The sequence below is a fragment of the Glandiceps talaboti genome, chromosome 14 (assembly GCF_964340395.1).
Source record: "Glandiceps talaboti chromosome 14, keGlaTala1.1, whole genome shotgun sequence".
Lineage (NCBI taxonomy): Eukaryota > Metazoa > Hemichordata > Enteropneusta > Spengelidae > Glandiceps > Glandiceps talaboti.
Window position 1 is genome coordinate 5,049,210 of NC_135562.1, and position 27,877 is coordinate 5,077,086.

The 27,877-nt window shown below is 35.3% G+C and overlaps 1 protein-coding gene across 5 annotated transcripts; it reads right to left on the reverse strand.

The window, feature by feature from the left end:
- LOC144445665 (stromal membrane-associated protein 1-like) lies at positions 1-27,722 on the reverse strand. 5 transcript variants are annotated; one of them, XM_078135295.1, is made up of 12 exons: positions 27,498-27,722; positions 17,790-17,923; positions 16,506-16,591; positions 16,044-16,125; positions 13,461-13,517; positions 11,321-11,416; positions 10,269-10,467; positions 9,856-10,104; positions 9,215-9,468; positions 6,066-6,095; positions 3,576-3,599; positions 1-2,811 (listed from the first exon to the last, which is right to left on the reverse strand). In XM_078135295.1, exons 1-12 carry the CDS (start codon positions 27,613-27,615, stop codon positions 2,641-2,643), a joined length of 1,500 nt encoding a protein of 499 aa, XP_077991421.1. In that variant the 5' UTR covers positions 27,616-27,722; the 3' UTR covers positions 1-2,640. The 5 variants fall into 5 exon arrangements, with proteins under 5 accessions (XP_077991421.1, XP_077991422.1, XP_077991424.1 ...); XM_078135296.1 differs by having other exon boundaries at positions 16,044-16,122; positions 27,498-27,721; XM_078135298.1 differs by lacking the exon at positions 13,461-13,517 and having other exon boundaries at positions 27,498-27,720.
- Positions 27,723-27,877: the final 155 nt, after the last annotated feature.

Below are 27,877 nucleotides of genomic sequence, written 5' to 3' on the forward strand. Positions count from 1 at the left end.
TTATTTATACAGGTAGTTTTATTAAATATGAACGAAGCAGAGTAGCAGTACTTTAAGATGACTTTCATTAATTCTATGTCTCTCATTGTATACACATAAATACATTACAAATGATGAGTCTACTGGCTAAAAAAAAAAAAAGTTTAAAAAAAAGTAAAACAAAAAAAGCAATTGTACATCTTGAAATGGATTCATCTGTGTTGGTCATGCAATGTCTTGCATTAAATTTTTAACCCATTGAAACACAAACTAAATTGCTATTTTTGAAATGTTTGACTGTGTACTTCAGTAAGTGTACATGTATATGTTCGTGAAAGTGTCAATTCTTTTTCATATTTCATCAGTCTGAATGACTTAGAAATGACAATTGAAGTCAGAAGGAAACTTTGACCCATTTGCTCCATTACACTTCCTGAATTTCAGCAAGAAATTATAATTTACACTCAGATAGGCATTCATGTGATCTCCATGTGACATCAAGTTTTCCTAATCCTGCCATAGGGGGCAGGGCGTCAACTTTTATTTCACAACATTGAAGAAAATAGGATAATGAGAAACATAGAATAAACTAAGACTGCTCTTTACTAGCATTGCACCAAAAAATAGGATTGAGGCTCAACAACCAACTTTTCAGAGGCAAGTTTTTCCTAAATTTATGTCTACATTACTACTTTTACAGCAAGTGTTTATTTTTCCTCATCACAATTTTTCAAATGTCTTGAATTTATCTCTGCTATAAATTTGTAACATGAATCTGACACAAAAACATTTAAAAGCCATACAAATTCATTCTCCCATTCAATCAACATCTATTTGTCTTGGTTCTTTTTACCAGGTGCACTGTGCAGTTTTGACCAATCAGAACACACATGGTAATTCTATGCATATTAGTTATTTATACACCAGATGTGTTGTCTATGTCAACTTGAACATTTTAAAACAAACAACAATTCAATCAACAACTAAATGAGTGGGTGATTAGTGAATTCCTGAGAAAATGATAATTTTTCTGGACAAAACTTTTGCAGTCATACTTCTACATCCACTTTAACACGACTTTACACAGCTTGGTACCCAGCCACTCAAAAAACATGTGCAATTTGAATATACAGCATCATACACTGGTTATATTATGAGAAATTTGAACATACACAATAACTCCTTGAGCACCAATCTTTCCCGCCAAAACTGGTGATCATTTTTTCCTAAAACTCCAACAATTTCAATTTTTTTTCAAAAATCATCTCAACAACAATTCTGGGCAAAGTCTTACCACCATCTCTGCCAAAATTGAACTTTATTTTTATAAAATTTGCATACAATTCGACAATTTCATAACATTTGGATACAATTCGACAATTTTGGGATAACCTAGTTTTGGCGGAAAAAGCTTGACACTAACAAGGGTTGATCAATACAATAAATTGTACACTATTTTGATACTGTTCTCTAGCTACGACAGACATCTAAAAATAAATTTTCATAATTTCTTGAATTAAATTTACTTATCACCCTTAAATCCAATGATACTTTACACTTCATGATTCTTTGTATTAATTTCTCTCATCATCATCCTCTCAAAGACATTTTTCTGAGCTCTGACAAAAACTGAAAAATAATAAATATACATCAGAAATATCGAAATTAAAATTTTAGAACAAAGTTTATTCAAATTCAGCATATTTTTGTTTCTGAATTTCATACAAGTTGTATGTTTGGTCAGCTAACAGTATATTTTTTTTCTCTAAATTTTTCATAACTTACATAAATTTGATATATTCAATCTTTTTGTTTAAAATGACTAAAACACGAAATTTCAACAAGATATTTTTTTATGTAACATTTTTTTCCATCTTATACCAGTACTTTACGTATCTTGTAAAACTTTTCATACTTTTAATTTTCTTTTTTATCCAAAAAAGAGCCAAACACTACTTCTATTCTATTAGTAATAGTATGACGCACAGTAAAACACTGAACTGTGTCACTGACCAAACAACAACTTGACTGCTGTTTTTATCCCAGAATGCACCTCTCCTGTTTGTACTTCCGGGTCAGATTAACATCTTATGTATAAAGATAAAATGGCTGAATTTTTAATGTCAGTCAATTTTCTGAGAGGGTGGGGTTCACATGTTTGTGAATACAGCCACTGTAATAATACAATAATACCATTTAATACAACTTTTCTTGAAACCGAGATCGTGACGTCCTTTGTTTGAGCATTTAAATACTATTTGGGGTTTCTACAAGAATGAAGATATCAAATTTTTGTTCACTTTCACAAAGTTTTGTCTGTGAACGAAAATATTTTCACTAGATTTACATGAGTTGACCTATGACCTCTCTATCTTTCATAAATCAAATACATAAATTAACTAAATAGGAAAACTTATGCATAAATTAAAATCAACAAATTAATTTCAAAACTACATTGTGGGATCATATCGATTAAAAATTAAGAAAAAAAATTAAAATTATATGAAAAAGTATAATGAATGAGAATTTCAAGTGTCTTGCCACAACCCAAAGCATGAAAAGTAACAAGTACTTCTTGCAAAAATCTTTACTGAAGGACGTTCAAGTCAAAGTTCATTATCTTTTTTCATGGCCTTTGTATGATAATTCAGATGACCCTTCTCATTTCCATAATTGGTTGCTAAGGGTGTGGCCTGTTGACATGGCACCCCATCCTCCGTTTCCAGCTGCTGCCGGGATACCTTGTTGAAGTCCTGGAGAAGCTTGTTGCCAGCCCATTTGAGTGGTGCTAGGATGTGTACCTACTCGGAGTGCTTGCATTTGTTGTTGAACCTAAAAGACAATCACAGTAGGGTTAGGGATTTTTAGCTCCATGATGTATGCCTTAAATGAGATATCAACATGGCTCAGTATTACTAATATTGTCGGTGTAGAGAATCTATCAAACTTGTAGTTGAAGCATAGACTGGCCATACGCATATTTTATTTACTGATACATTGCACGAGAAAACTTTTTTAAGCAGCCAAAACAAACTCTCTGAAAGTCACAAATATTCGACTTCTGGGGAATGTGACTCTGAAGGAAAACAAGACATGTTTTCTTGTTCGTAATTTAGAATTCTCAATGTTTGACTCAAATGATATAATCAGTTTCTCTTACTTTTTGCTATTGTTAACATGAAATTCTTCATCACATAAACGCAAGATGTTTACTACATAGTTGGCAGGTTTTTTCCTTATATGATACATGTACAACTTACAACACAAGTCAGTTTAATTCAAACTGTTTATTCTGCTTCCAAACTGTGTACCACTACACATCAAACACAACACATGTACATCAAAAATCATCAACTTAGGGTGTCCATTCAGAAGGCATAAAGTTCCCCACCCATGTGGACGAGCACCCTTAAACACAACACATGTACATCAAAAGTCATCAACTTAGGGTGTCCATTCAGAAGGCATAAAGTTTCCCACCCATGTGGACAAGCGCCCTCAACATAAAGAACCATATAACTTTTGTTTGTTACAATTCATATACTTCCAAGCATGATTGAATATGAGTATTTGAAATAACTGTCAAGTGTTCTTACCTGTTGAACTTGCTGCATTTGGTACTGTGAAAGAAAAGGATACAACATTTTAGAAAAAACAACATATGAATATTTCCTCCAGTATAAACTTATTTTTAAAATTCATATTCATTCATTCATGAGTAAAGTTTTAACTGCATTCATGTTAATAGTAAGTGCCAAGCAAGACTAAAAGTGTGCTTCAATAAATTTTGTTGTAGTTTGCTTCCCAATAACAGCAAAATTATTTTGTAACAACAGCAACTCTGAAAAAAAAAAAGATCTGCTGTCGAATACACATTTATACATGATACTAGCAGTAGCCGAGACTTGAGTCTAAGCCTAAACGATTCCCTATGATGGCGATACAAGTCGTTTGGGAATGAGGCAGTATGACTCTTCACATTCTTTCTTTGGCCAGACCTGACTTTCATTGGGAATATACATGTAACTTTCACAGCTGGTCTCATTACTCCACAGAACAACATCAACAGCTTTTGCTGTATTGGAGTATAGGTAAAACAAACTATTAAACTCCAAATCAAACTTGGCACAAAGTGTGATAAGACCTGCCTTCCATTGGAAACACAGCTTTTATGCCTGGTTTATTACTAGTAGTATTACCACACAAAATATCACATCAACAAATTGACAGTCATGGAGTATAGGAAAAACAAACTATTAAACTCCATATCAAATTTGGCACAAAGCGTGTCATACATGGCTCTTCTGACCAGAGCACCTAGGCAGCCAAGCATACTTATGATAACAACGAAAATTGCTTTGTCACTTTTCCTAGTACTGTTCAGCCCCTGATAAATGCCGTCTGTAAAGAGCTGAGATGATGGGTAGTTTGTAATAAATACTGCTTAATAAATTAACCCCGGACTTGCCTTTGTTGAACACAAATTGAAAACTGTATTCTGAGCACACATTTTATGCAGAAAAAGATATCAAACAGCCAAGGTGCTCTTTTCCTGTCTATAAATGATTTATGTGACCAAATTTCTGGGGCGAACACTACTAGCACAGAGATATCTATAGCATCATCAGTGAATATCTCATACACCCTAATCTACTGTACCAGACAACTTAACTCTACTAGTGCACCTGTTAGGCACAATACAAGCAGGTGTGAAAGTGATGTTAGTAGAGAAGGACTGCCGATGTGAGGTCTGTGTTTTCTAAGAAACAGAATGAAGTGAATGAGAAAGTGAAAGAAATGTTAGAAAGAGAAAGCGGTAAGTATGTGTACATGTGGTAAGTGTACATGTGGTATGTGTACATGTGATATGTGTACATGTGATATGTGTACATGTGGTAAGTGTACATGTGGTATGTGGTAAGTGTACATGTGGTATGTGTACATGTCGTAAGTGTACATGTGGTATGTGTACATGTGGTAAGTGTACATGTGGTTTGTGATAAGTGTACATTTGGTAAGTGTACATTTGGTAAGTGTACATTGTACATGTGGTAAGTGTACATATGGTAAGTATACATGTGGTAAGTGTACCGTGGTAAGTGTACATGTGGTGAGCATACATGTGGTAAGGATACATGTGGTAAGTGTACACATGCAGAGATTGCGAAGCCAAGAATTCATAGGATGCACTAACCCCACACTGAGTGGTACTATGCTATGGCTTATTTTAAAGAATGCTGATGTAGACAGCAGAGAAGTTGTGTCTGAAAAATAATCATGATTTCATTCAGGTGATCTAGACATTTGATAACCTCTGCAAATGTACAAATCAGAAAATTTATAATTTTGCTTATTTTCAATGTCATTGGTAAAAGTGAAATAGTACCAACAGTGACAAATGTGAACACCCCCCCCCACACACACACACACACCCCAATCCCCTTGGAGATGGGAGCCTTGAAGTGAGCAACCCAAACCAAAGGTGAGTGACTCAATGCTATCACCCAGCTATATTCTCACTCACAGGAGTAGTTACTATACAAATTTGTCAGAGATTCCTGGAGTAATGATAGGGACGATTACCAACAATCACACCAGACTCATGTACAGCCTTGCAGGTGTTATGTGTTCATGGTGCTTGGCCACTCCAGTAGACTTATTACGAATATACATGTATCCCCCCCCCCCCCCCCCCTTCTTCAATTAAACCAAATCTTTGCAATGCTCTGTGTTACGTTTTCTCTGAATATTAAAATCAACTCAAAACTTGGGACATAGTGATAACATTAAAGTAAAGTTAGAGACGGTTTTGTCTTATTTAAGGGTACTTCTTTAAATGAATCCATTTATGATATCAAAGTATGATAAAATCAAGGGGAGTGGGGTTGAGTTGTGGGGGTATGATTGATTACGTTCCCATTGATCTGTGCATGGAGGTAGGCATTTGACAAGCTAGAGCTGGAGTGAAGTGACACTTGGAGTTTAGAATGGTGTTGCTATTGTAGTGGAGTAAGATGTGAAAGATATACGGCAAGACATGCTGAGCTATAAAATTATAGAAATTATCAAATATTAGTAATGTCTACCTGCTGTTGATACTGCTGCTGCATTTGATACTGTATACCGGTAGGTAAAGAGAAATAGGCATGATTAGTCAGTTTCATATCACAATTAGCCAATAATCAAATATTAGTTACCATAAGGAAACACATTCCATCAATATTTGCCATTTCCTGTGAATGTGGAACAACACATATATATGCAAAAACACATATATATACAAACACAAACATCAAGACAACCAGAGCAAGACTCTCTAACTCTCCCCTGTCTGTCTGTTTCCCCCCCCCCCATCTCTCTCTCTCTCTCTCTCTCTCTCTCTCTCTCTCTCTCTCTCTCTCTCTCTCTCTCTCTCTCTCTCTCTCTCTCTCTCTCTCTCTCTCTCTCTCTCTCCCCCCCATTTTCTTTTTCTCATATATATACAACTCTCCCCTGTCTGTCTGTCTCCCCCCCATCTCTCTCTCTCTCTCTCTCTCTCTCTCTCTCTCTCTCTCTCTCTCTCTCTCTCTCTCTCTCTCTCTCTCTCTCTCTCCCCCCCCCTCGTTCTCTCTCTCCCCCCCATTTTCTTTTTCTCATCTACATTGTGTTTATGGTTCAAACTAATTCACACTGCTTGTTTGCAAGTGATGTCATTCTCCTCAAAACTGTGCTGCATTGAAGAGACATCATGAAGAAAACATGCTAAATGGTAATAGACAAAACCAGAAGAAAGCAACAGAGCCTGGTAATGCAAATAAATGAACCTTGACCTCACCCAATGACCTCTGACCCTGTCCAATAACTTTTGACATTGATCAATGCATCTAAAACCAAGCATTTAGGTGAATGAGTGATATTTAGCAAAATTATTCAGCAATCATTGAAAATAAAACATCCCAAACAAGTGATGTTAATACAATGCCTTCAAAATCCATGCTTGCCATAAAAGACCACAGGAAGTGAATCCTAAGCAAGTTGATACTGCGATAATTTTGAGATTTTTTTCTTTTCTAAAATTGAGCCATGCAACATTACACATGCAGAAACGGATGAGTACCTGGCGTCGGAATGTACACATACGATACCGGTACTTTAACGAATCAAACGAACAAATGCATTTATGTTAGCAGAAAGTATGAATTATGATTTTAATAACAGTAGTATCAATAGAACGTTGTGACATTAATATCTATGAATATGACACCAGCAATATGTCAAATCAAATATCTCTCTTTGTAGGAAAGATCTGATGCATAAATCACTATTCCTTATACTGAAACAAAATGTATGTTTTGATAGTGTTATATTATAATCAGGGATGGGAAGACGGTAAAAAGACAGGGAACTGGAGGCACATATGTGACTAACACTTTCCTCCTCCTTGCCATAAGCTAGATAGTGAATGTTTACACAAAGGATCAAAAGTGTGGCTGAGTAATTAGCACCTGAAGTGTACACTTCATGCTGACAACAGCTAATGATAAACATTGGGAATAATTAGGAACTTGCAATCCAGACTGAGCATGCTCAGACACAAAGGACTATGAGATTATCTGTGATTATCATAATACGTAATCTGGCGCTACCGATAAAATAAACCTCCCGCAATGGTCAGGGTGAATATGAATTGATTATTTGTGGTTACAAACAATGAAACAATATTGTTTACAATAGTAATTGAATAGTATTTATTATCACATTTCCCATGATGCAACATTCAACATGGCGGGTTTGCAAGTTCCCTATTCCACTTCACATTGATAATACATCCCTATTACACATAAAGGTAGGCAAAAAACATATGTAAATCTTCACATATATGCCTCCAGTTCCCTATGATACAAGGCTGAAGCTACCCTCCTCACACCTGGGTTTCCCATCAAATCTGTGGTTACAAAATGAATGAGAAATGGTGAACATGTAGGCAGATGCTCACAGCTAAGTAACCAGGTGTTTCGAAACCATAGCACAAACCGTGTCATTAACTTTGAACTGAATTAACAGAACTATGTTTTTATAGCAGGCAATTAGTAAAGTTGATAAAATGGAAGAAAGGTGATATGAGAGTTAAGATAGAATGCATCTCGGGAAAAATTTCCCTGCAAATCTTAAAACGTTCTTCACAGTTTCTAAAATTGATCCAAACTTTGCCATATGCTTGTTCCTGGTCCTTTTGAGCTATCAAAAGAAATTTGGGATTGCCCATCTTGTTTGCAAGGAAATCAACAATCTGTTATTTTCCAATAGATTTAAAACAGTATTCGGCGGCCATATTGGATATGAAAATGGTGGCCATATTGGATATCAAAATGGCTTCACTTTGAGATCATATTGCCCTCAATTTCGAAAATCTTCATGGTGACCCCTGATTGTTTTCCATTGAACAGTGAATGGGGTTTGAATATTCTTCAAAAAAGTAATGGCAAATATTTTCAGATTTTTTAATCCCGAGGTGCATACACTACTTTAAGAGAGAGAGAGGCTGAGCATTAGATTCTGACCTGTTGTTGCATTTGTAGTTGAGCTTGATATTGCTGTTAAAAAGTAAAGAAGACATTACGATGACAACATTACAGTTATTATCACTAAAAGAGTATAGAAAATAGATGTATTATTAGAATTATCATTGCAGGTCTTTCAGCTTATCAATTAAAACATGTTATTTGAATGTTTCCATGGAAACAGAGTAGGTGGCATGCTACTTTCTTGGAAGAACTTATTTAAAAAGAAACGATGCAAACAGAATATGAATAGCTCTTGTGTTAGAGGAGAGTATGTTAGAATTATATTTAATAAAAATCTGGGGTTTCACAATTTTATCAACTTTTGTTATACTTATTCAATTTGATAACAAAGTGGCAGATGACTACATGTATGTCTTTTCTCCTGATATGTTGTTGTTATAGCAACATGGTAAACATGGGTTTGCAGTGGGTGTCACAAAAGGCCAACTTATTGCTGTTGTGATCAGAAATCGCAGTCATTTCAGTACTCACTACAGCCTACAGGTGATGGTGACTGCCAATTTTAAAGTACACAGTTCTACAAACATTGAACATTGTGCAAACCCCAGTAAGTGAAACACCAACTTCTGATTATCAGTCACCCTCACTTAGTCTTACATACAGCTAATAGAATTGTATGAATGCTAGGTACTGTGAGCAGAACTTCAATATCTTGTATGTATTGTACATACCTGTTGCAAGTACTGTTGTTGTTGTAGCTGTGCGTTGTATATCTGCTGTTGTTGTGGTGGCTGTTGCTGTGGCTGTCCCATCAGGTTGAAGCCTGCTTGTTGTGGTTGCTGTTGTGGTTGCTGTTGCTGTTGTTGTTGTTGTGGTGGTTGCTGTTGACCATACATCATACCAGATGCTGGTCCATTGGTCATTGGTTGAGCCATGTTAAACTGGTTTTGAGGTTGAGTTTGGGTCTGAGGCATATACACACCACCTGGTAAAACATGGATGACAACATCAACAGGTTTTAATAGTCAATTTAACTCTTGGTCAAAACATTCAGTTGTATATGTTATAACAAAATATTTATATTTTTCCACCCTTGATCAAGTCTATGCAAAATGCATGTGAACAACATTGACAAAACATTTTTTTTTAGATTTGCATTTTCCATCCAATCTTCTGATGCATAGATGTGTGTGTGTGTGCATGTGTGTTGTATGGCAATTCAGTGAGACTGAGGCAAATGTATTTTGACAACGTCTCCTAGACGTACCTGGTATATTAATACATAGTTTGGTTACTCGATGACCAGTACAGTGCCATAATGAACCAAGTGCCCTCCCTACCCCCTCCCCAATGATTTTACAAGTATACCTACCAGGTACATTATACATAGTTTGGTTACTAGACGACCCATACAGTGCCATAATGGAATCTTTAGACTTCTTGGACTTTTCTGGACTGCTAGCTTCTTCTTCTGCAGTGTTAGCAGTAGCTGTACCAAACAATGGTTCATCTAGAGGATTCTGGTTTTCTGTTTGCGGAACTAAATTTGGTTGCATACTACTAGGAGTACCATTGAATGTCATGCCTAGGAGATCGTTTGATGAACTTGGGGCTGGTGTATCTGTGGTGTTAAATAAGACACAAGGTCATTTGATGAACTTGAGGGCTGGTGTATCTGTTACTTATTACACCTTACTGTTCAAATGAGCACAAGACAAGTTACTAATCTCCTGTTATCACTCACACAATTACAGGATAAATTGACATTAATGATTGAACACTCACCCAGTGACAATAAATCTGAAACAGCTGATTGTTTGGCTGGTTGTTGTTGTTGTTGTGGCGCTGCTACTGGTGAAGTAGATATGAGACTATTGGTTATACTGCCCTCTTGTGGTGGAGGTGAAGCCTGTACAGCTGCCTTGCTTTGCTGCACAGGTTGTTGTGCAGCTTGGGTGGCTTGAGGGCGTGGTACAGAAGCAGCCTACATAACAAACATGAATACTTCATCATTAAGATTTCCTAAACTAAATAACTAATGGCATTTATAGGCATTTTCAAGTCATTTTCCAGAAGCATTTAGTAGTTACAGTCAAAAGTTCCCATCTGACTTGCCTCAACACAATATACAAAGACAAATTAATATCAAAAGCAACAGTACTTGTAAACGTGTCCGGGCTAATTAGTTCATAAATGTCTTTTCCTTTTCCTTTGGGAGTTATCTATATTTGTGTACAACTTCCAAGGCCTTTTTAACAGACAGTTTGAAATTCCCTACCTCCCATGGATTTCGAAGGAGAAAGCACATATATATGAAGCCAGTCATTTCAATACTGATTTCTTCTTGGCCATGTTTCAATCATTTTCAAGTCACATCTGTACTTTAAGTTGTCTGAGTTTATCTCACACCAAACAAAATAGAGATGTCCACAGAGACGTTGAAGTTTAGAAATCCCTTATTATGCTGTGTTTCACTTCGTTTATTTTACTGTTTTGTTATTGCGTATGAGATATTATGCTTTGCAGTAGCCAAATTGAACAAGTTCAACCTAAAATTATGCATGTTATACCCTAGTTTAGGGGTTCTCTTATGTCAAAATAATCATGTCTATATGAATCAAAATGATTTTTCATTATGCTTGAGTAGGTATAATTATATTATTCGCAATGTATTTCTTCATTCTGAAAGAAAATAATTGCGACATGAGGCCTTTGACAAAATAGAGGTTACCTAAGGTGCCCTGTCACTACTCGTCCATTGACTCATAGTGACAAGGCACCTTAGGTCACTTGTATTTTCGATGCTAACAGAAAACTATTGGGAATGTCACCCCTACCTCAGCTGGTTTGGACAATGTAAGTGATGAGGATCTTTCTCTTCTTTCACGTTTCTTCTTTTCTCTCTCAGTTTCATCATACCTAATCTCTTTCTTCTACAAAAACAACAAAGAAAACAAAAATACCCACAAAATCATCCTTCTGCCTTTCAAACTATACACCTGTATGTGTGTGTGTTTCCTTCATGCATATCCCTCTTCATACCCATACATGTACTTGTAATTCCACTGATGTGGAATATTCCATCATGCCTCACCAACTATTGGGGAAATGGGGAACCAAGTGTTTTTGATGTGCATTCACTCATATATATATATATACCTTAGAGCGAGTTTTGCCAAGAAAGGGTCATTCACCCTACTTTGCATATCATTTGAATAATCAACTTAATTTGCATACCATATGAATAATTACCACATTTTGCATACTGTATGAATAATTATGTCTCATCAGCATCATCAGGGGTGTACTACAATTTGGGAATGACAGTCCCTTCAAAGAATTTTTTTCATTACTAAATTTGATGTCCGTTGTTGAACAACTGGCAGACTGGAATAGAATGAATAACACATCTTGGCAAAACATCACATTACCATTCTTCTTACATGTTACAGCACCTTTTGTAAAACATTATTTTAAGGTCCAGAATTCTGTTTGGTGATTTCTAAGGTTTCAAAAAACTTACATAGAAAAATAGTGATCAAAATTTTAAAGTGTAACGTGCAACTAAATTTAAAGGTGAATTATTGAGATCAGAATAGTATAGTTTTTTTTTGTTCTGATTTTCAGAGTTTTTCTTCATCCATTGTTCACACAAGTCCATTCCATAGACTTCTTCTGAGCCAAATTTTCTGTATCTCTACATGTATTTTTTATAAAGACTGTTCAGTACAGTGTTGATAGAACAAGACTTTTCTGTGTTTCCTTAAGGTAGCGCAATGTGTATGCATTGAAAGTGAAGGTTGAACACCATTGGCTGATAGAGAGCACATACTGTACAACTGCCCAGAACGATAGAAAATTGAACAATCTGTTCTTGTTCTCACAGCACAAGAGCAATTTATATGTGAACGGAATTTTTTTGCTGGGATGAGGAATTGATGAGTATGGTCATATTTAACAATATATCATATCTTTCTGATAAATTTTGACTGTTGAGCTAGCCTACTCCGCTACCTTAAGTTTACGAAATTCAGATACATTATGAAATCAGCCTCACTTTTGTGTTCCACTTTTTAAAGCAAAACAATGGGGGCAAATGATACCATTCTGATCTGTAAATTACACCCTTGTAAAGAAACATGCAATGAGATGCATAGCACAATGAGTGAATGGCCTTGGAAACATGGCAGTGAAACCAGCTGGATTAACACTGTGTGTGTGTGGGATCACGGTGAATCATGAACATGATGAAGGGAAAGTTACCGATTTGTGCTTTTTTTTAACATTGCTGGGTCCACTTTGGGTCTGAATCAAAACACAGAACAAAATAGTAAGCTTAACAACAAAATAATAATAATAACAACAAGATGCTGATGACATTTAATACATGACAAGATCAGTCACAAGATAGGTCAAAGGTCACATGAAATGTTAAAGGTCGCAGAGAGCCTACTTTTCTTTACATTTTGATTTTGGCCATCTACTTACTCTAGGAAATGCAATCACATATGCATACTATAATATACCAAGATTGAAGACATCTATGTATATACTTACAATATTGAAACACTGTTTTTTAGGCTGCCAAAAAGTTATTTTTACCAGTCTAAATTTCACATTTCCGATATGATAAATTCGGCAAATTTAAAAGAGCCATAACTTTTTCTAAATTCAGATGACCCAATTCAGTGTGTAATGTGTAATGCAATGTCACATTTAAATGACCCACAAATATCACTATAATATTAAATGTATGACAACAGACTCTATACTAATGACCTTTGACCTTGAATCAATGTAGCCAGTGCAATACATGTACATATACATTCAGGTGCAATTAATACCATACATTTTTGTGCAGGAGGGGTAGGGGGATGGGGTGGTGGTTAATGATGAGACACGGGGACTGTTATAAACAGAGAACATTTAATAATTGGAATATTGATGAAATTTGACTTTGTTTGGAAGGCCACTCACCACACATATCAAAGCATTGTTATCAAGTGTACTATTATTAGTACTACTGCTTTCACTCTATCAATGCACAAGGTGGGGAGAAAAAAATAAAATCAAAAAATACTCAGAAAAAAAACATTGCAAAGAATAGGTGCAATGTTGGCATATTTTACTGGTCCTAACTGATTAAGAATACAACATTAGGACATGTATTAGATACTATATAATTTGCATAAATAGTTCACAATTGATGCATATACTGTATTATCGGTACATACATAAACCTAGATATTTTCACTACTAGAAAATTTTGTGATTTTACAGTCTTCAGCTTGTTGTCAATGACTAGTTTTTACTAATTACCAGACTGGTACGTTGTGTTCATGTACAAGAAGGCATTTTAATCACTGCTTATTTTTACTAATTACCAGACTGGTATGTTGCGTTCACCATTTTGCTCTCCAAAGAAAAAAGCAAGATAAGTCTTTAGAAAAAAATTCCAGGTTTACAGTATCCGTATCTGTATTGTATTGGAGTACTAAAAAATGCGTGAATTTTGAACTTTTCTACAAAACTAAATTTTTTCCTGAAAATAGCAACTGCATACAAGTACCTTGTAAACTTTGTCTTTTATGAGTTTCACAAAACATAAAACTCAATATATCAGAAAATATGTATTACTGAGTTGCAATAAACATTTCAAGGAAGCATAACATACTACATGATTAGTAATGTGTACATTTCAAGATATCAGACACACTGATCATTCAAATTCAATCAACACTGATTTATACACACTTCATCAGCATGATCAGAGGGAAATTTGGAGTGTTGAAACAAGCCACACAATTTGAAGTGTCAACAAACACAAAGAATCTACCATACATGTACTGATACTGTATATATGATAGGAATGTTATAATTCCATTCTAATGTACTGTACATGTACTGATATCTCATCAGTTTTACATTAGGGTGATCCTATTTTTTTCTTCTGTTTCTCATTACCCAACCGACCCAAATGTTCAACTCCAACATCAAATTATAAACAAAATTATTTGCACCCGCTCATAATATTTAGCTGAACGGTGCCATCTTTGGCAAGAATAAGCCAGTGTCGATACTGTCGACGTCATCTACAGTCATGGCAGCAATGACGACACTTGTTCAAGAGCAAAGAATTGCTTTCAAGATGGAAGTTATTCAAGTAGGGGGCTGACAACTTGCCAATTGTGTCGAGAAGCTGGGAGAGGGTGTGTTACCAGGAATCCAATAAAGAGAAGACAGAGAGGATAAAATGGAGATGGTTTTTTAGTTTTTCACTTTTTATTTTAAATCAGCGGACTGACCCATAATTGCCATGAAAAAGTAATGAGAAACATAAAAAAAATAGGGCCATCCTTACCACTATACAATAAACACAAAGCAATGTCTGAAGGTCCCAACTAATCATAATTGTGTCTATTATCATGGAAGGTCACTCCGTTACGTAATGAGTTGTATGTATACACAACATTTTATCAGGGTATAGCCATTTGGTACAGGCTAAAAATATTTTTTTCATCAAAGAAAACAAGTCATACTGCCAGGAAAAATGTACTACTAAATTTCCACTTGCTATTCTTACATCCATAATTTCTTTCCAAGTACTACATGGTACATTATTGTACTGTGTACCTTGTATTTTGGACTCACATTTTGTATTTTACTCAGACGTCTACAACTCTGGCAATAGAGGTCTTAGTTACTAACATAGACACAAACTAAAACTCTTGCTGTTCAATGTCATGGATTACAATAAGTGCATGCCTTGTTGTGTAGATATACCGGGTAATCACACTGTAATCAAGATAGTGGCAGTTCCCCAAAAATGTACACTGCAAGATTATGGAAATTGTCGGAAAACACCATTCTATGTCCATTAATGTTACAACAATAGTTTTAGTTTGTGTTTGTCTTAGTATACCGAGACCTTGATTGCCGAAGCAGTCTCGTTACACTGTATAAACCAACATCCATTCAATAGCTTATATCAACATGTCATAACAATAGTTATAGTTTGTGTCTACATTAGTAAACTGAGACCTTGATTCATTCATTCATTCTATCCACCCATCCATCCATTCATTCATTCATTCCATCCATCCATCCATCCATCCGATACTAGATGAAGTTGATATACATACATGTATGTATTTATTTAATAAAAATACTGTCTACATTTGGACAATGTCCCTTTGAGAGACCACATGTATGTAGTTTAATGGCACTGGAGCATTGATACAAATGTTAAAACAGCTGTGCTAATTGAATATTACTGAGCAATTGTTTGAATGAAGTAACCAATTACAACTGCCTGTCAATTTGTGATGGATTATTTCTGACATGTGCTGTTCATCCTTGCTACAGCAGGTGGTTTAACCAGATTTTCGGTGAAATTTGTAAGTTTCACTATACATGGAGAGGATAGTGATTTTAGAAAAAAACATCAACAGGTAGAGGAACTAGACTATCCTATGTCAGCCATACCATCTCTGATCATATTTTAAAGTGTACAGCTTTACATGCCCTACCTAGCCTTTGGTTCATCATGGAGGAACTTACCTTTGCTGCCTGAGGGTTAAAAGACTTATCCATGTACTGTTTCTTCTCATACTTGCATCGTATAAAGTTTTCCAGTGGTCTTCATCGAATGTATCAAGGAAAGTGTTATTTGCAATAAATCTACTAGTAAGTCATGACTTTATTTCTATGCTAGCAATCTAACAAAGTCTACAGTATACATGTACATATATACACTGACATGGCATCTGACATCTCTGTCTCCTCTGTCTCTCTCCCATCGCTATCTGTCTGTGTCTGGCACTCTGTCTTTGTCTCCCCCTCTCCTCTCTGTCTCTCTTTCTTTCTTTCTGTCTGATTGTCTGTCAGTCAGTCTGTCTGTCTGTCTCTGTCTCTGTCTATGTCTGTCTGTCTGTCTGTCTGTCTGTCTGTCTGTCTGTCTGTCTCTGTCTCTGTCTGTCTCTCTGTCTCTCTCTCTCTCTCTCAGGACACTGGCAAGGATACGAATCTGTCTGTGGTCTTCTAAATGTTGGTGGCAAATGAGCTTCATAAATATCTCTAGCCTTTTTGTTTCCCATATTGTCCATAGACTGTAAAAATAACAATACACATATCAGTAAGTGATTGTTTTACATTGTACATACATACATACATACATACATACATACATACATACATACATGCATGCATGCATGCGTGCGTGCATGCGTGCGTGCGTGCGTGCGTATGTACATATGTACGTACGTACGTACGTACGTACATTGTACATACATACATACATACATTGTAAATTCAAGAAACATGGGGGGAAGCTACATGTACATTGTATAATAACTTACAAGTTACATTTTAACAATTTTATGTACATTTGTAACAGTCTAAAACAGATTGCAATGGTAAGACATGTATGCAGTTGACAACACCTGGACTGCTTTACAAACTGTTACTGATGACAGTCATTGACTTCAGTTATACATGAATGGACATACATGATGTAATGTCTACAGCTATCAATATTTAAAATTAACTTTCTGTATCACTGAATACTGAAATATATTTCCATTTTCGAAGTATGTAATATTCTATGATTTAATAATTGGTTAACAGAAGAAACTAGACATATTATAATGAAATGTTTATACAATGTAGTAGGCAAGAAAGGTACAATTGTATATACAATGTATACCTCTAACTACTTTTGAAACATGGTTATACATGTACAAATGTACCTATATGTACATACATGTATAATGTACCGGGTATGGGGTGGGGGTGATCTACATGGATGGACATCATGTCTACTGCGATCAGTGTGTGGGTGTGGGTGTGTGTGGGGTGGGGGGGGGGCCCTGCAACACAGTCATGATGTACATGGATGGACACCATGTCTACTGTGATCAATATCTATAATTGACTTTCCATATCAATGCATACTATTATAAAAATCAATCTTCTCAGAGACAATATTGTATGGTTTCATAATTGGTTAAGTCAAGAAACTAGATATATTTCAATGTACAATGGCAGCGTTATAATAACCAAACAAATGTATACAAAATCTACATGAGCTGGTTCTAAAAAAAAATCATTATTATTATGATACATTGGTTACATAAGTAAGTAAATTTAATGGGGGGGGGGGGGGGGGGATGCTACATTTGTACACACTACTGTCTCTAACTTCAATTGTTTATATGGAATGCATATGGAATTTGGAATCCTGGATAATTTCAAAATCTATTATCGACATGTTTCCATGGCAACAGTTGACTACATATTTGCACTCACCGTAATTTGTTCTTCTGTCCATGTATCTAAATTGACTGATTTAACCCTGGATATGTGGACTCCTAGATTACGATGGATACCAGCACACCGAATACATACAAATATACCGATGTTCCATGATGCCCACCTTGGTCCTGTGTACGTACAAAAAATATCAAACAAATGTTTAGTATTTTTTAAAAAAAACGACTGAAAATGCAGGAAGAAGATTTTATCATGGTTTATAGTTTCAGTTACATGTACATAAAATGTATGTTTAACTTTCAAGTGGTCATACTCTACATAAAAAGAATTACACCTGTAAAATAATTTTATTTTAAATTTCAATAATGACTAATAATTCCTACACTTTTTTCACAGTACGGCTTCACAACCAGTAACTACATTGACATCATGTACGTTTCTGGTCCTTTCAGAAGAATTTACCTTTAATGAGTATAAAAGTTTTGACATTTAAAAACTGGAAATTTGTCTCTTGAGTTAGCATACACTACGGATAGTTATCATCAATTCATGTATGTTTACATAAATTACATTATATGTCACCTGTCACCAATCTCGCATTCTGATTGGTCGAGAGCCCTGCAGATACACAGCCGTATTTTTGCTTGTTGTATCACGTGATTACTGCACGTCCCCTTGTAAACAAATCTAGCAGACAACTAGAGATCGAGCTATAACCAGCATTTCCAATGCCAAATTTGTGGTCAATCGAACAAAATATCACCGTTGTATATATTGTAACAAGTCTTTAAACTGTACTTTTCATGTCACAGGGAAATAGTCAAAAATTCCACACACAACCGTGAAAGTCCAGTGACGGCGAACGCACGGGCGTCACTCGATCGTAAACATGAATTCCTAAATTTATGAAGGATATGAAAATTACCACCACAGAGGGTGTAATTTTTGCTTAACTAGAACAACAAAGCATATCGCGAACATTTATGTGCATTTAATGGAATACAGTTCACAAAACAAAGACGCACTCATTTTTCAGCTGATGGTTATAAGTTTGAATATATCGCTGAGTGATATGCAAATAGTAAACATTACGTCATACTACTGAGCAAACGCGCACTCTGATTGGACGATAAAGTTCAGACTGACATGTAAACAACCGCATTGCAGTTATCAGAGAGGTGCATGATACTACGCTCAACAGTATAACGCGGAAGTGATTTTATTTTAAAATGAAACAGCATTTTTAGACATTCAAAATTTAATTCATCGTCGCAGGTGACGTATAAGTATGTTATTTGCCAAATATCGTTCCATATCTTGCTGCGAGAGGTAATTTTTCCGGTAATAACGGAGAGCCGGAGGCGAGCCGTTATACCGGAAAAATTAACTCTCGCAGCAAGATATGGAATGGTATTTGGCAAATAACATATACTTTTGAATCCTTATCAAGTCACTTTCACTTCTATCATTACTGAAGAGGTTTAAATGTTAATTTTTAACGTCAGTTAGGGAGTTCTCTAATTCCATGAGGAGTCTACACTCCTGTAAACTGTGATGTTCACCCAGTACATGTTCACATTATACAATATTAGATTTCTATTAAAATCTAAAATTTCTGTAATTCAATTCGTACATTTTGTATATAATTTCCATGCTTCTTTTTTGAAGTCTTTGAAAAATAACTATACAGTTACAGTAAACCCGCCAACAAATTATTAGATTTATTGAATTAGTATATTTTAAGAGAAATGAATCTATAACCAACATAAGGTACACCATGTAGTGTGTTGCCACAACAGACGACTGTACCATTACAGATTGATGAGTCATTCCCTGACTTGCATACAATGTACATGTATTAGCCATTTAGATTTTATCCTTGTACATTTTGTACATGTAGTTCTAAGTGAACAGGTGTAATGTCATATGAATACTAATCACATAGTAGTTATCTGACATGTGCACTGCGCAGTCACTAGAAAAGTATGCAGTTTGTATCCCAATACCTAGACCGTGACGGGTACCTCACACATCGGTCAACCTCTCTCAGAGAGAGGAGGCCGGTGAGGGCAGAATAACATGTTGACACAATGTATCTTACAGTCTACCCAACACACTGTTTAGACAAACACAGTTACTGAGTTATATGCCAGCACTTTACTGATGTAATGTTACAAGTGAATGCTTTCAAGCTACCACGTTTGCTGTCATACACTGTACATTGTACATACATGTACATGTAGTTTTAGCAAAGTCAAGCAAACTTGGTATGTAGAGTGATAAAATTCTTCACGCTGGTACAGGGCCAGCGTAAACAAGTGTGTCTGAACAGAGTACAAGAGAAATCATACTTTTTTTCATTGTCCTTTTTTCGAGATAGTCTTTTTTCTATATGACTCATGTATACAAATGTACATGTACCATATGCCATCAATGTGAATGAATGTCATGGATAATAAAGACAATGCCCATTGTAATGGGGTACAGATGTATAGCAGCTGTTCCACAGCAGTACTACACATGTACACGTACAATGTACATGTATATCTATGTAAATGTACATTGTACATACCAATAGACACAGACATTACTATGCTTTTGTTGGTTTTACAAATCTAATGATGGGGGGGGGGGGGGGGGTTAGGGGGGTAGTGAGGGGAGGGGAAGGAAGGGAAATATTCTGACTGTAGTACATACATGTACCTCTTTCCATCCCTCAACACAGATAGTGTTATGATAAAAAATGTCAATTACATGTACATTGTACTTAACTATGGCATACACAAAATTAAGTGTTGATACCTACATGTACAATGTACATACAATACACATACATACACACACCCACCCACCCACCCACACACACACACACACACACACACACACACACACACGCACACACTGTACATGTACACATAAAAGTACAACATCGAAAAAAGAATGAACACAATTTTCATGATCTCTGCATACATGTACAAAATACAAAAATGTACATGTATATCATCAATTTACTGAGTCCTGTTTTTAAACTACCCAATATCTATCTATCCCCGGTACATGTATGAATGTCATCATAGCAATTTATCATCTGCAAACTAGTTTATAGGAAGCATGTGCCTACATGTACTAGACACAACTTATCATGTCATGTCACTACAATATCTAGATATTTTCATCTCAACACAATTACTAGAACTAGTATTCGGCATCATAGATTCATACATGGTACACGTATGACAAGAAATATACACAGCCTAATGTACATGTATCACATCAACTGGGACATGTAAATGTACACCAATTATTCTGACAAAAGCTCTGAAACAAACGGTATAAATTATCTGACAGTCACTATTTCCATGAACTACATACATGTAGTCTGTATTTACAAAATTACATTTCAGTAACTGCATTGATTTTTTTTATTTTCAGTCAAGACACATAAATTATTGACTTTTTTATAATATAACTGAATACATGAAATTCTATAGCACACAATTCAATTACTATACATTTGCATATGATCATTAGCATATTACTGTTCAATAATTGTCTCTGTCTGGCAGGCTCTTTGTCATCATTTGTTCAAACCATACAATTATTTTGCCACAGCTTGTATCATGTTACAAAACAATGTATTGTGGCACAATTATCATTTGTAAGCTTGGACACCGGTACATGTAAATCTAAAGTGCGTATTTCCGTAAACTCAGTGAACAACAAATTCACGATTTTATTTAATTTTAGTGTTTTCGTTAGCGATAAGCAGGTAAAATCTACCTGGGTTCCCCAATTATTTTACAGAGGTTCTCCACCAAAACTGTACTACAATGTATTGGAAACTACACATACAAAAATGTACATGTATGCCATTTTTTTTAACCATATTCCCCTTTCCGTTACCAGGGTTCCCCAGCCTGAGCAAAAACACTGTATTTTATACTGCAGTCTACAAGAGAGTTTTATTTCTTCCCCTGAGTTACATCACAGCTTGAACTAATATTGATTTGCATGTAATATCTACTTGATTCAGTAAAGTGTATAACTATACATTTCAAACAGTTTACAAATTATATTTACTCTCACTCTTAAGTCTAGAGTAATTTTTGTATAAAGGGCAATATTATTCCAGGAAATAAAGACATTCTGATAAACTATGGGTTCTGGTGAGTCATTTCAAGATTTTACATCACCTACAATAAATTTCAATTACTTGTGATTTCAGAGAAACATCAGGTTGATTTTGGGCATTTATACTAGAGTACATCTATGGGCAATTGCATGATGGGAATCAGCAGAAATAATACACACTGTACATGATTTCATAATGAATATTCATGACTCCTGAGTGCTTATTCCTACCAGTGTAAAACATCTCTCAGAGAGGGGAAATAAAAGACACACATAACACCTTATGACATAGACATTCATTTCCTGGCTGAATGGAGAATACCAGGACATGGTAATTATTGATAGAGCTCAGCAGCTGGTAACATGGTAATCTTCAAAGGTCAGATATGCAGACTTTGACCATAGATCCTCCTACCCAGGAGAGTTCATTAACTAGGTCATCATTGTTTATTTACATACATACATACATACATACATACAATACAATGTACATGTATAAGTTCAAGTCAATACATGTACAAATGTACATGTATCGCCTTGCAAATTAAGTTTTGGTGACACACTTGGAGTCAGAAAAGTTTTTGGAAATCTGTTAAAATGGACAAAGAATTCTGATCTACAAATGTACATTGTAATTGCAAATGTAACTGTAACTGTAACTTTAATCTCACTTTGGGGAAAGGTTTTCTACTGTAACCAATGAACACCCCCCACCCCCACCCCCACCCCAACCCAACACATTTTGTAGGTGTACATGCGTATTAGGAATTTTAAAATGATACTCGTGTTCTCCTTTTCATTATAGAAGGTTGATATCTGTTTATTTCATATCTTCATGAATTCATGATTAAAGTCATCAGTATTTGGTTATTTCATGTATGTTATAATAACAGTAAAGAGGGGCAAATCTTACACTACTTTGTTTCAACACTACATGTATTTTCTGAAATGTATTTATAAATTATACACTGACTAGTGTTTTCATTAAATTGTTGGCTGTCGCTACATTGTATGTCATGGATCATGTAATGCCAGTAGACTAATAACTCAACTACATGTACATGTACAATGTAGATGTCTCCTCATAAATAATGCCAATTCTAGGAAAGCCTTTACACAGTACTAATATTACACCAGTGGGTCACAGGAGACATTGACATGAATAAAATGAAATAGAATACATTACATTTGTACTAATCAGATTATAACTGTGACTATGATATCCCAGATGTTACTAAATTTACATTCTATTATAATAATGCAGCCCATTGTACTGTGCTGTGTATTGTTAGCCTTGTAGTATTAGTAAGACCCGGATCTGTCCTCCGAAGCCTCCGAAGCTTGCCAAACAAAAGTGGAGGTTGAGAGTAACTCTGGCATAAATACCATTGATGTGTACCTTTGGTGCAATGTGACCTAAATCAAAAGAAAACCTGATGGTCTGGCAGCTTCACTATGTGTTGTGATGCTATTCTGGATTTGACTCTTCAATGCCATAAAGACATATTTGCGTCTTTTTTTTTTCTTTTTCTTTTTTTTTTTTGGGGGGGGGAGGGGGGGATCCAAGGGCAGTGGGTCATGTACATTGTATGGCCAAATGTGACCCACATCATGTAGAGCAAGCTGAACTTGCAAACTAAACCAAAACCAACATGGCCAGATATCAAGCTTACAAGTAACAAGTGTAAGAACAGAATTGAAAATGTTGGGACATTCTCATAAGTCCAAGTACACACAAAACAATGTACATGTACATTTGTATTTGTGATGGGTCATCTCAGTTAAGTGCCACCATAAAGAGGCTAGTGGTTTTATGACGGTGCATTAGGACAGATTTGTCAAGATTTACAATCCTGGCAAGAACAACACTATGTACTTGGATAAATACATGATATAGAAGGGCATCTCAGAATAAAAGTTGTCTGTAAGAAAAGATCAACTTGTTTACAAGTTTAAGTACACTGTACATAATTTTTCGAAATAAATGTTATGACAAGACTAGTCACTGAATAACTTTAAGGCATGTACAATGTAAATAAATGTAACATCAACATATATATGTACATGTAATCTGTATACTACTGTTGAAAATGGTATATTTATGTATACATCATGATGAAAATTTTTCAGACAGTGACTAACAAATATACAACTTTGCCAAGAATGTCTGGTCTCTAAATCTTTGTATAACATGTACATGTGCATTTGTAAGCAAATAATTTGATAACTACAAAAGTAAACAGGAATAATTCACTACATATAAGTACTTAGTACTTGATTTATAATGTACATGTGTACGTGTATATGTTTTACTAACTTTCAATAAAAACGGCAATTGTCTCAGTTTTCTCCCCAATCTCATTACAATCTGATGTAGTGTCTAGTGAATATGGCTTGATTGCTTTATTTCTTTAATACTCTTGTTTGTTTTTTGTTTTTGTTTTTGTTTTGTTCTGAGAGTGACTGCCGTCTTCCCACATCTGAGTCAGGGAAGGGTAAGTCATAATTTATGTGTAACAAATCAGTCCAAACAATGCTCCTGTTAACACCTTTCGCCACCTTTCTGTTATTCATGGATTCATTTCATCGCCTACATGTATCTGGCTAACCTAACCTTCATGTACATGTACATTTAGCTTCATCTATCATTGTATCAAACTACTATACCAGCAATGAAAGATGTGTTAATATTACTTAGTCTTATGAATAATGATGTACAGAGATAACAAATCATAGATTTCTATATATGTCTAGGCCTGTCTAGGTTACATACATGTATCCATTGTATAATATACAAATGCGATGTTCTTTCTTATTTTTTTCATAAAAACTCAATAGGAAAAATGAGATCTATCCTGACAGTATTAATTAAAAAGTTTTGTCAAGTTCACTGAGTTTAAGTACTGATACTTTATCAGAAGGGATATCAGAAATAAGAGAACTCAATGCACTATGTTATATTTGTATCTTGTTCAAGGACAATGCTGCACATGTTCCCTGAAGTTTTTTTCCTCACATTTTCATTTGACATTTTTTGCATTTGAAAAATTCAAATGAGCTAAAGTTTAAATAATCAAATCAGGAAGAGTAGTGCTTCTGAGGAACAGTGATTATGAATTTTATGTTACTACCAGGGTAATACTGCATTAGTTATTTCAGTTATTAATGGTAATGAGTTTCACTCTTTTTTCTCATTTATATAATTATTATAAATCTACTTATATGCTGCAATTCTTTTTATAGCTGTAATGCTTCCTGTGAAGTGACATACAATGTATAAGTACAAATGTACACCTACATTGTATATGTATGTCATGGCTTGACATTTACTTTTTTTTCTTTCCCAGACCCACTTTCATAACCCAAGAGTGGGTGACAACTATATGTACAAATGTATGTAGAGGCATATGTATTCCTGAACTGAAAACAGAAGGCACCATTGGAAATACAATGTGTGTGTTATTAATTACTTCCTGTTTCATGTCCCTACATTTTGAGTCTTTTATTAAATCACTGATAATCAGTGGTAGCCTAAGTGGGCTACCACTGTACCAGCTGCAATTTATGGTAGCCTCATGACAAGAATTGGTAGTCTGTGGACATTGGACAACCATTAATTTCAAGCCCCTGTATGTTGTGGAATACTGATACACACCTCCTTGGCTACAGCTACTCACAAGATACATGGACATGTACGACTGGAATATTACCTACAAATGTGCATGTAATAGTCTAATAGTACCATTCTGACACTTTGGACATTCATGAAACATAACATGAAAGGGGTGGTGATTTGGTGGGTGGGACAAGGTGACTGGGCATGTGGGTGTGTGTGTTGTGTGTTGTGTGTGTGTGGTGGGAGGGGAGTTGCGGATGGGTTATTTTGGAGGGTTAATCATATCTACATGTACATGTAACAAAGTGAAACCTTCACAACTGCTGAAAGTGACCAAGCATTTACTTTCAATAATACAGATGTCCATGAAAAAATACTTTTACCAATGAAAAACTTGTATATATGTAAATCTATGTACATTTTGCATATATGCTCAATGCAACCAAACATCAGAAAGGGCACTTCAACGTTATCTTGTTGCAACACAACTTTCACACTTCCTGAACTTTCTGGATATACACTGTAGTTCTCAGGATGTTACAAGGACGATGTTACATGTAGTTCAACATTTACCCCAAGACTGCTTAATGGTGTAATGTATCATTTTAATATTAGGTTTATTATTTCAGTTGTACAATGTAGTGTGGCTATTGATGGAAGATAGGAATGGATATTGATGGGAATGCCAGAAGACCCAAGATCTCTAGGAGTCTGAGAATGAGATACATTGTACATACAACAATTTTGCATAATTTATCAAATTTCAAATATGCTATAAACCTGGAAGATACATTGTATATATGTTTGAACACAAACTTCCTACATAAATTGTACTTCTATAAAATCTCAATTCTTAATTAATATACAAATGTACTACTACTACTACTACTACTACTACTACTACTACTACTACTACTACTACTACTACTACTACTACTACTACTACTACTCAGCTTTTAACCCCAATCCTGTCACAGCCATTAGCTTTTACATGAACTTGACGTGACGAGGATCAAAATGTGTTTTGTTTTTGTAACAGATCTCCTTTCTTATTCAACCTACATGTATGGTATGGAAAATACTAGACATTTTGTCACTCTTATTTTAACAATAAGAATAACACCTTAAGATATCCATAGTAACAAATTGTTATTAAAGCTGATAACACATCAAGAGTCTTTTTGATAACTTTTAACATAAAAAACGTTGACCAAACTGTACACTGCGTTACATACTCACGATAGTGCATACATGTACATGTATTTGGTAAAGAGTTTTAAATGTACAATGTAGGTGGTTATGTAAATTTCACAATATCAAAATAACTTAAATAAGAACTCTATGAATTGAATGACTTAATAAGTCACGAAAATAATATCAATATTACATCTTGAAGCCTACAATTGTTGCATTTTTAGCATATGATCAAAATCGTATTGCCTACAACCTATACCGTCAAACATCGACTGTCGGTACATGTACATCATAATATTACTAGAACGTTGACAACCGGGCTTTGAAGTTTGATAGTGCCGAGAGTGGATACACTGACAGCCAAACTTGTAACGTTTCAGTATGTCAAAATATAAAACAACACATCGTTAACAGCCGACAACACGATTGCCTGTGGTAACATGACATGATTGAATACAACTTGTTATGATCATCACAATATTCACATGAGTCTGACAGACTGCGTTTCCGTGTGTGGGGGTCACGGGATATATATTTTCAAACACAGTTGGTTTTGACATAGACCGATCGTTGCAGTTGCTGGTACTGCCATTGGATCAAACCGGTGATGATCGTGTCATTTTTCATAAAGGGGTGGAAACATATATACCACCGTCACATAAGATTTTAGAAGATCACTTGTGTAATACTTATGTGGCATTAATAATACACGATGGGTTGACAATTTGGGAAAACCTGTGATAACATATTTCACCGGTACGACGCCGGTTATCACCATTTTTCCTCGTGTCGTGGCAACTTACCTTTCGCGTCACAGTCGGCGCAATATTTGTTGTCTTCTTCTCGCAAGAGCCTAGCCAACACCCCCTGGAATTTCTCCTGTTTACTCTTTTCTCTATCCCGTTGAGTTCGAGTAGACATTTTGCCGTTAAACTATGAAAATTTGAACCAGGAATATCTCAATCCCACGATTGTTATACACGGAAAGTAAGATGGAGGTAACCCGGAAGTGTAACGTCTAACATCTGATTTGAATAAACTGAAAATCAATCCGCCCAAAAAAATTCTTTCAGATGTTGTAGACGCTTATCAAGACCTTCAAACTATACAAAAAGTTACAAGTTTTTTTCTTAGATAGCATACAATACATTCAGATATTAAGAAATGGTATATGAACCTTAGA

Coding starts and splice junctions, on each gene's coding strand:
- LOC144445665 (XM_078135295.1), bottom strand. CDS start 27,615: ATGTCTACTCGAACTCAACGGGATAGAGAAAAGAGTAAACAGGAGAAA. Junction 10,468..11,320: donor CATTGTCCAAACCAGCTGAG/GTAGGGGTGACA, acceptor TTTGTTATGTAG/GCTGCTTCTGTACCACGCCC. Junction 3,600..6,065: donor AGCAGCAGTATCAACAGCAG/GTAGACATTACT, acceptor TTTCTTTCACAG/TACCAAATGCAGCAAGTTCA.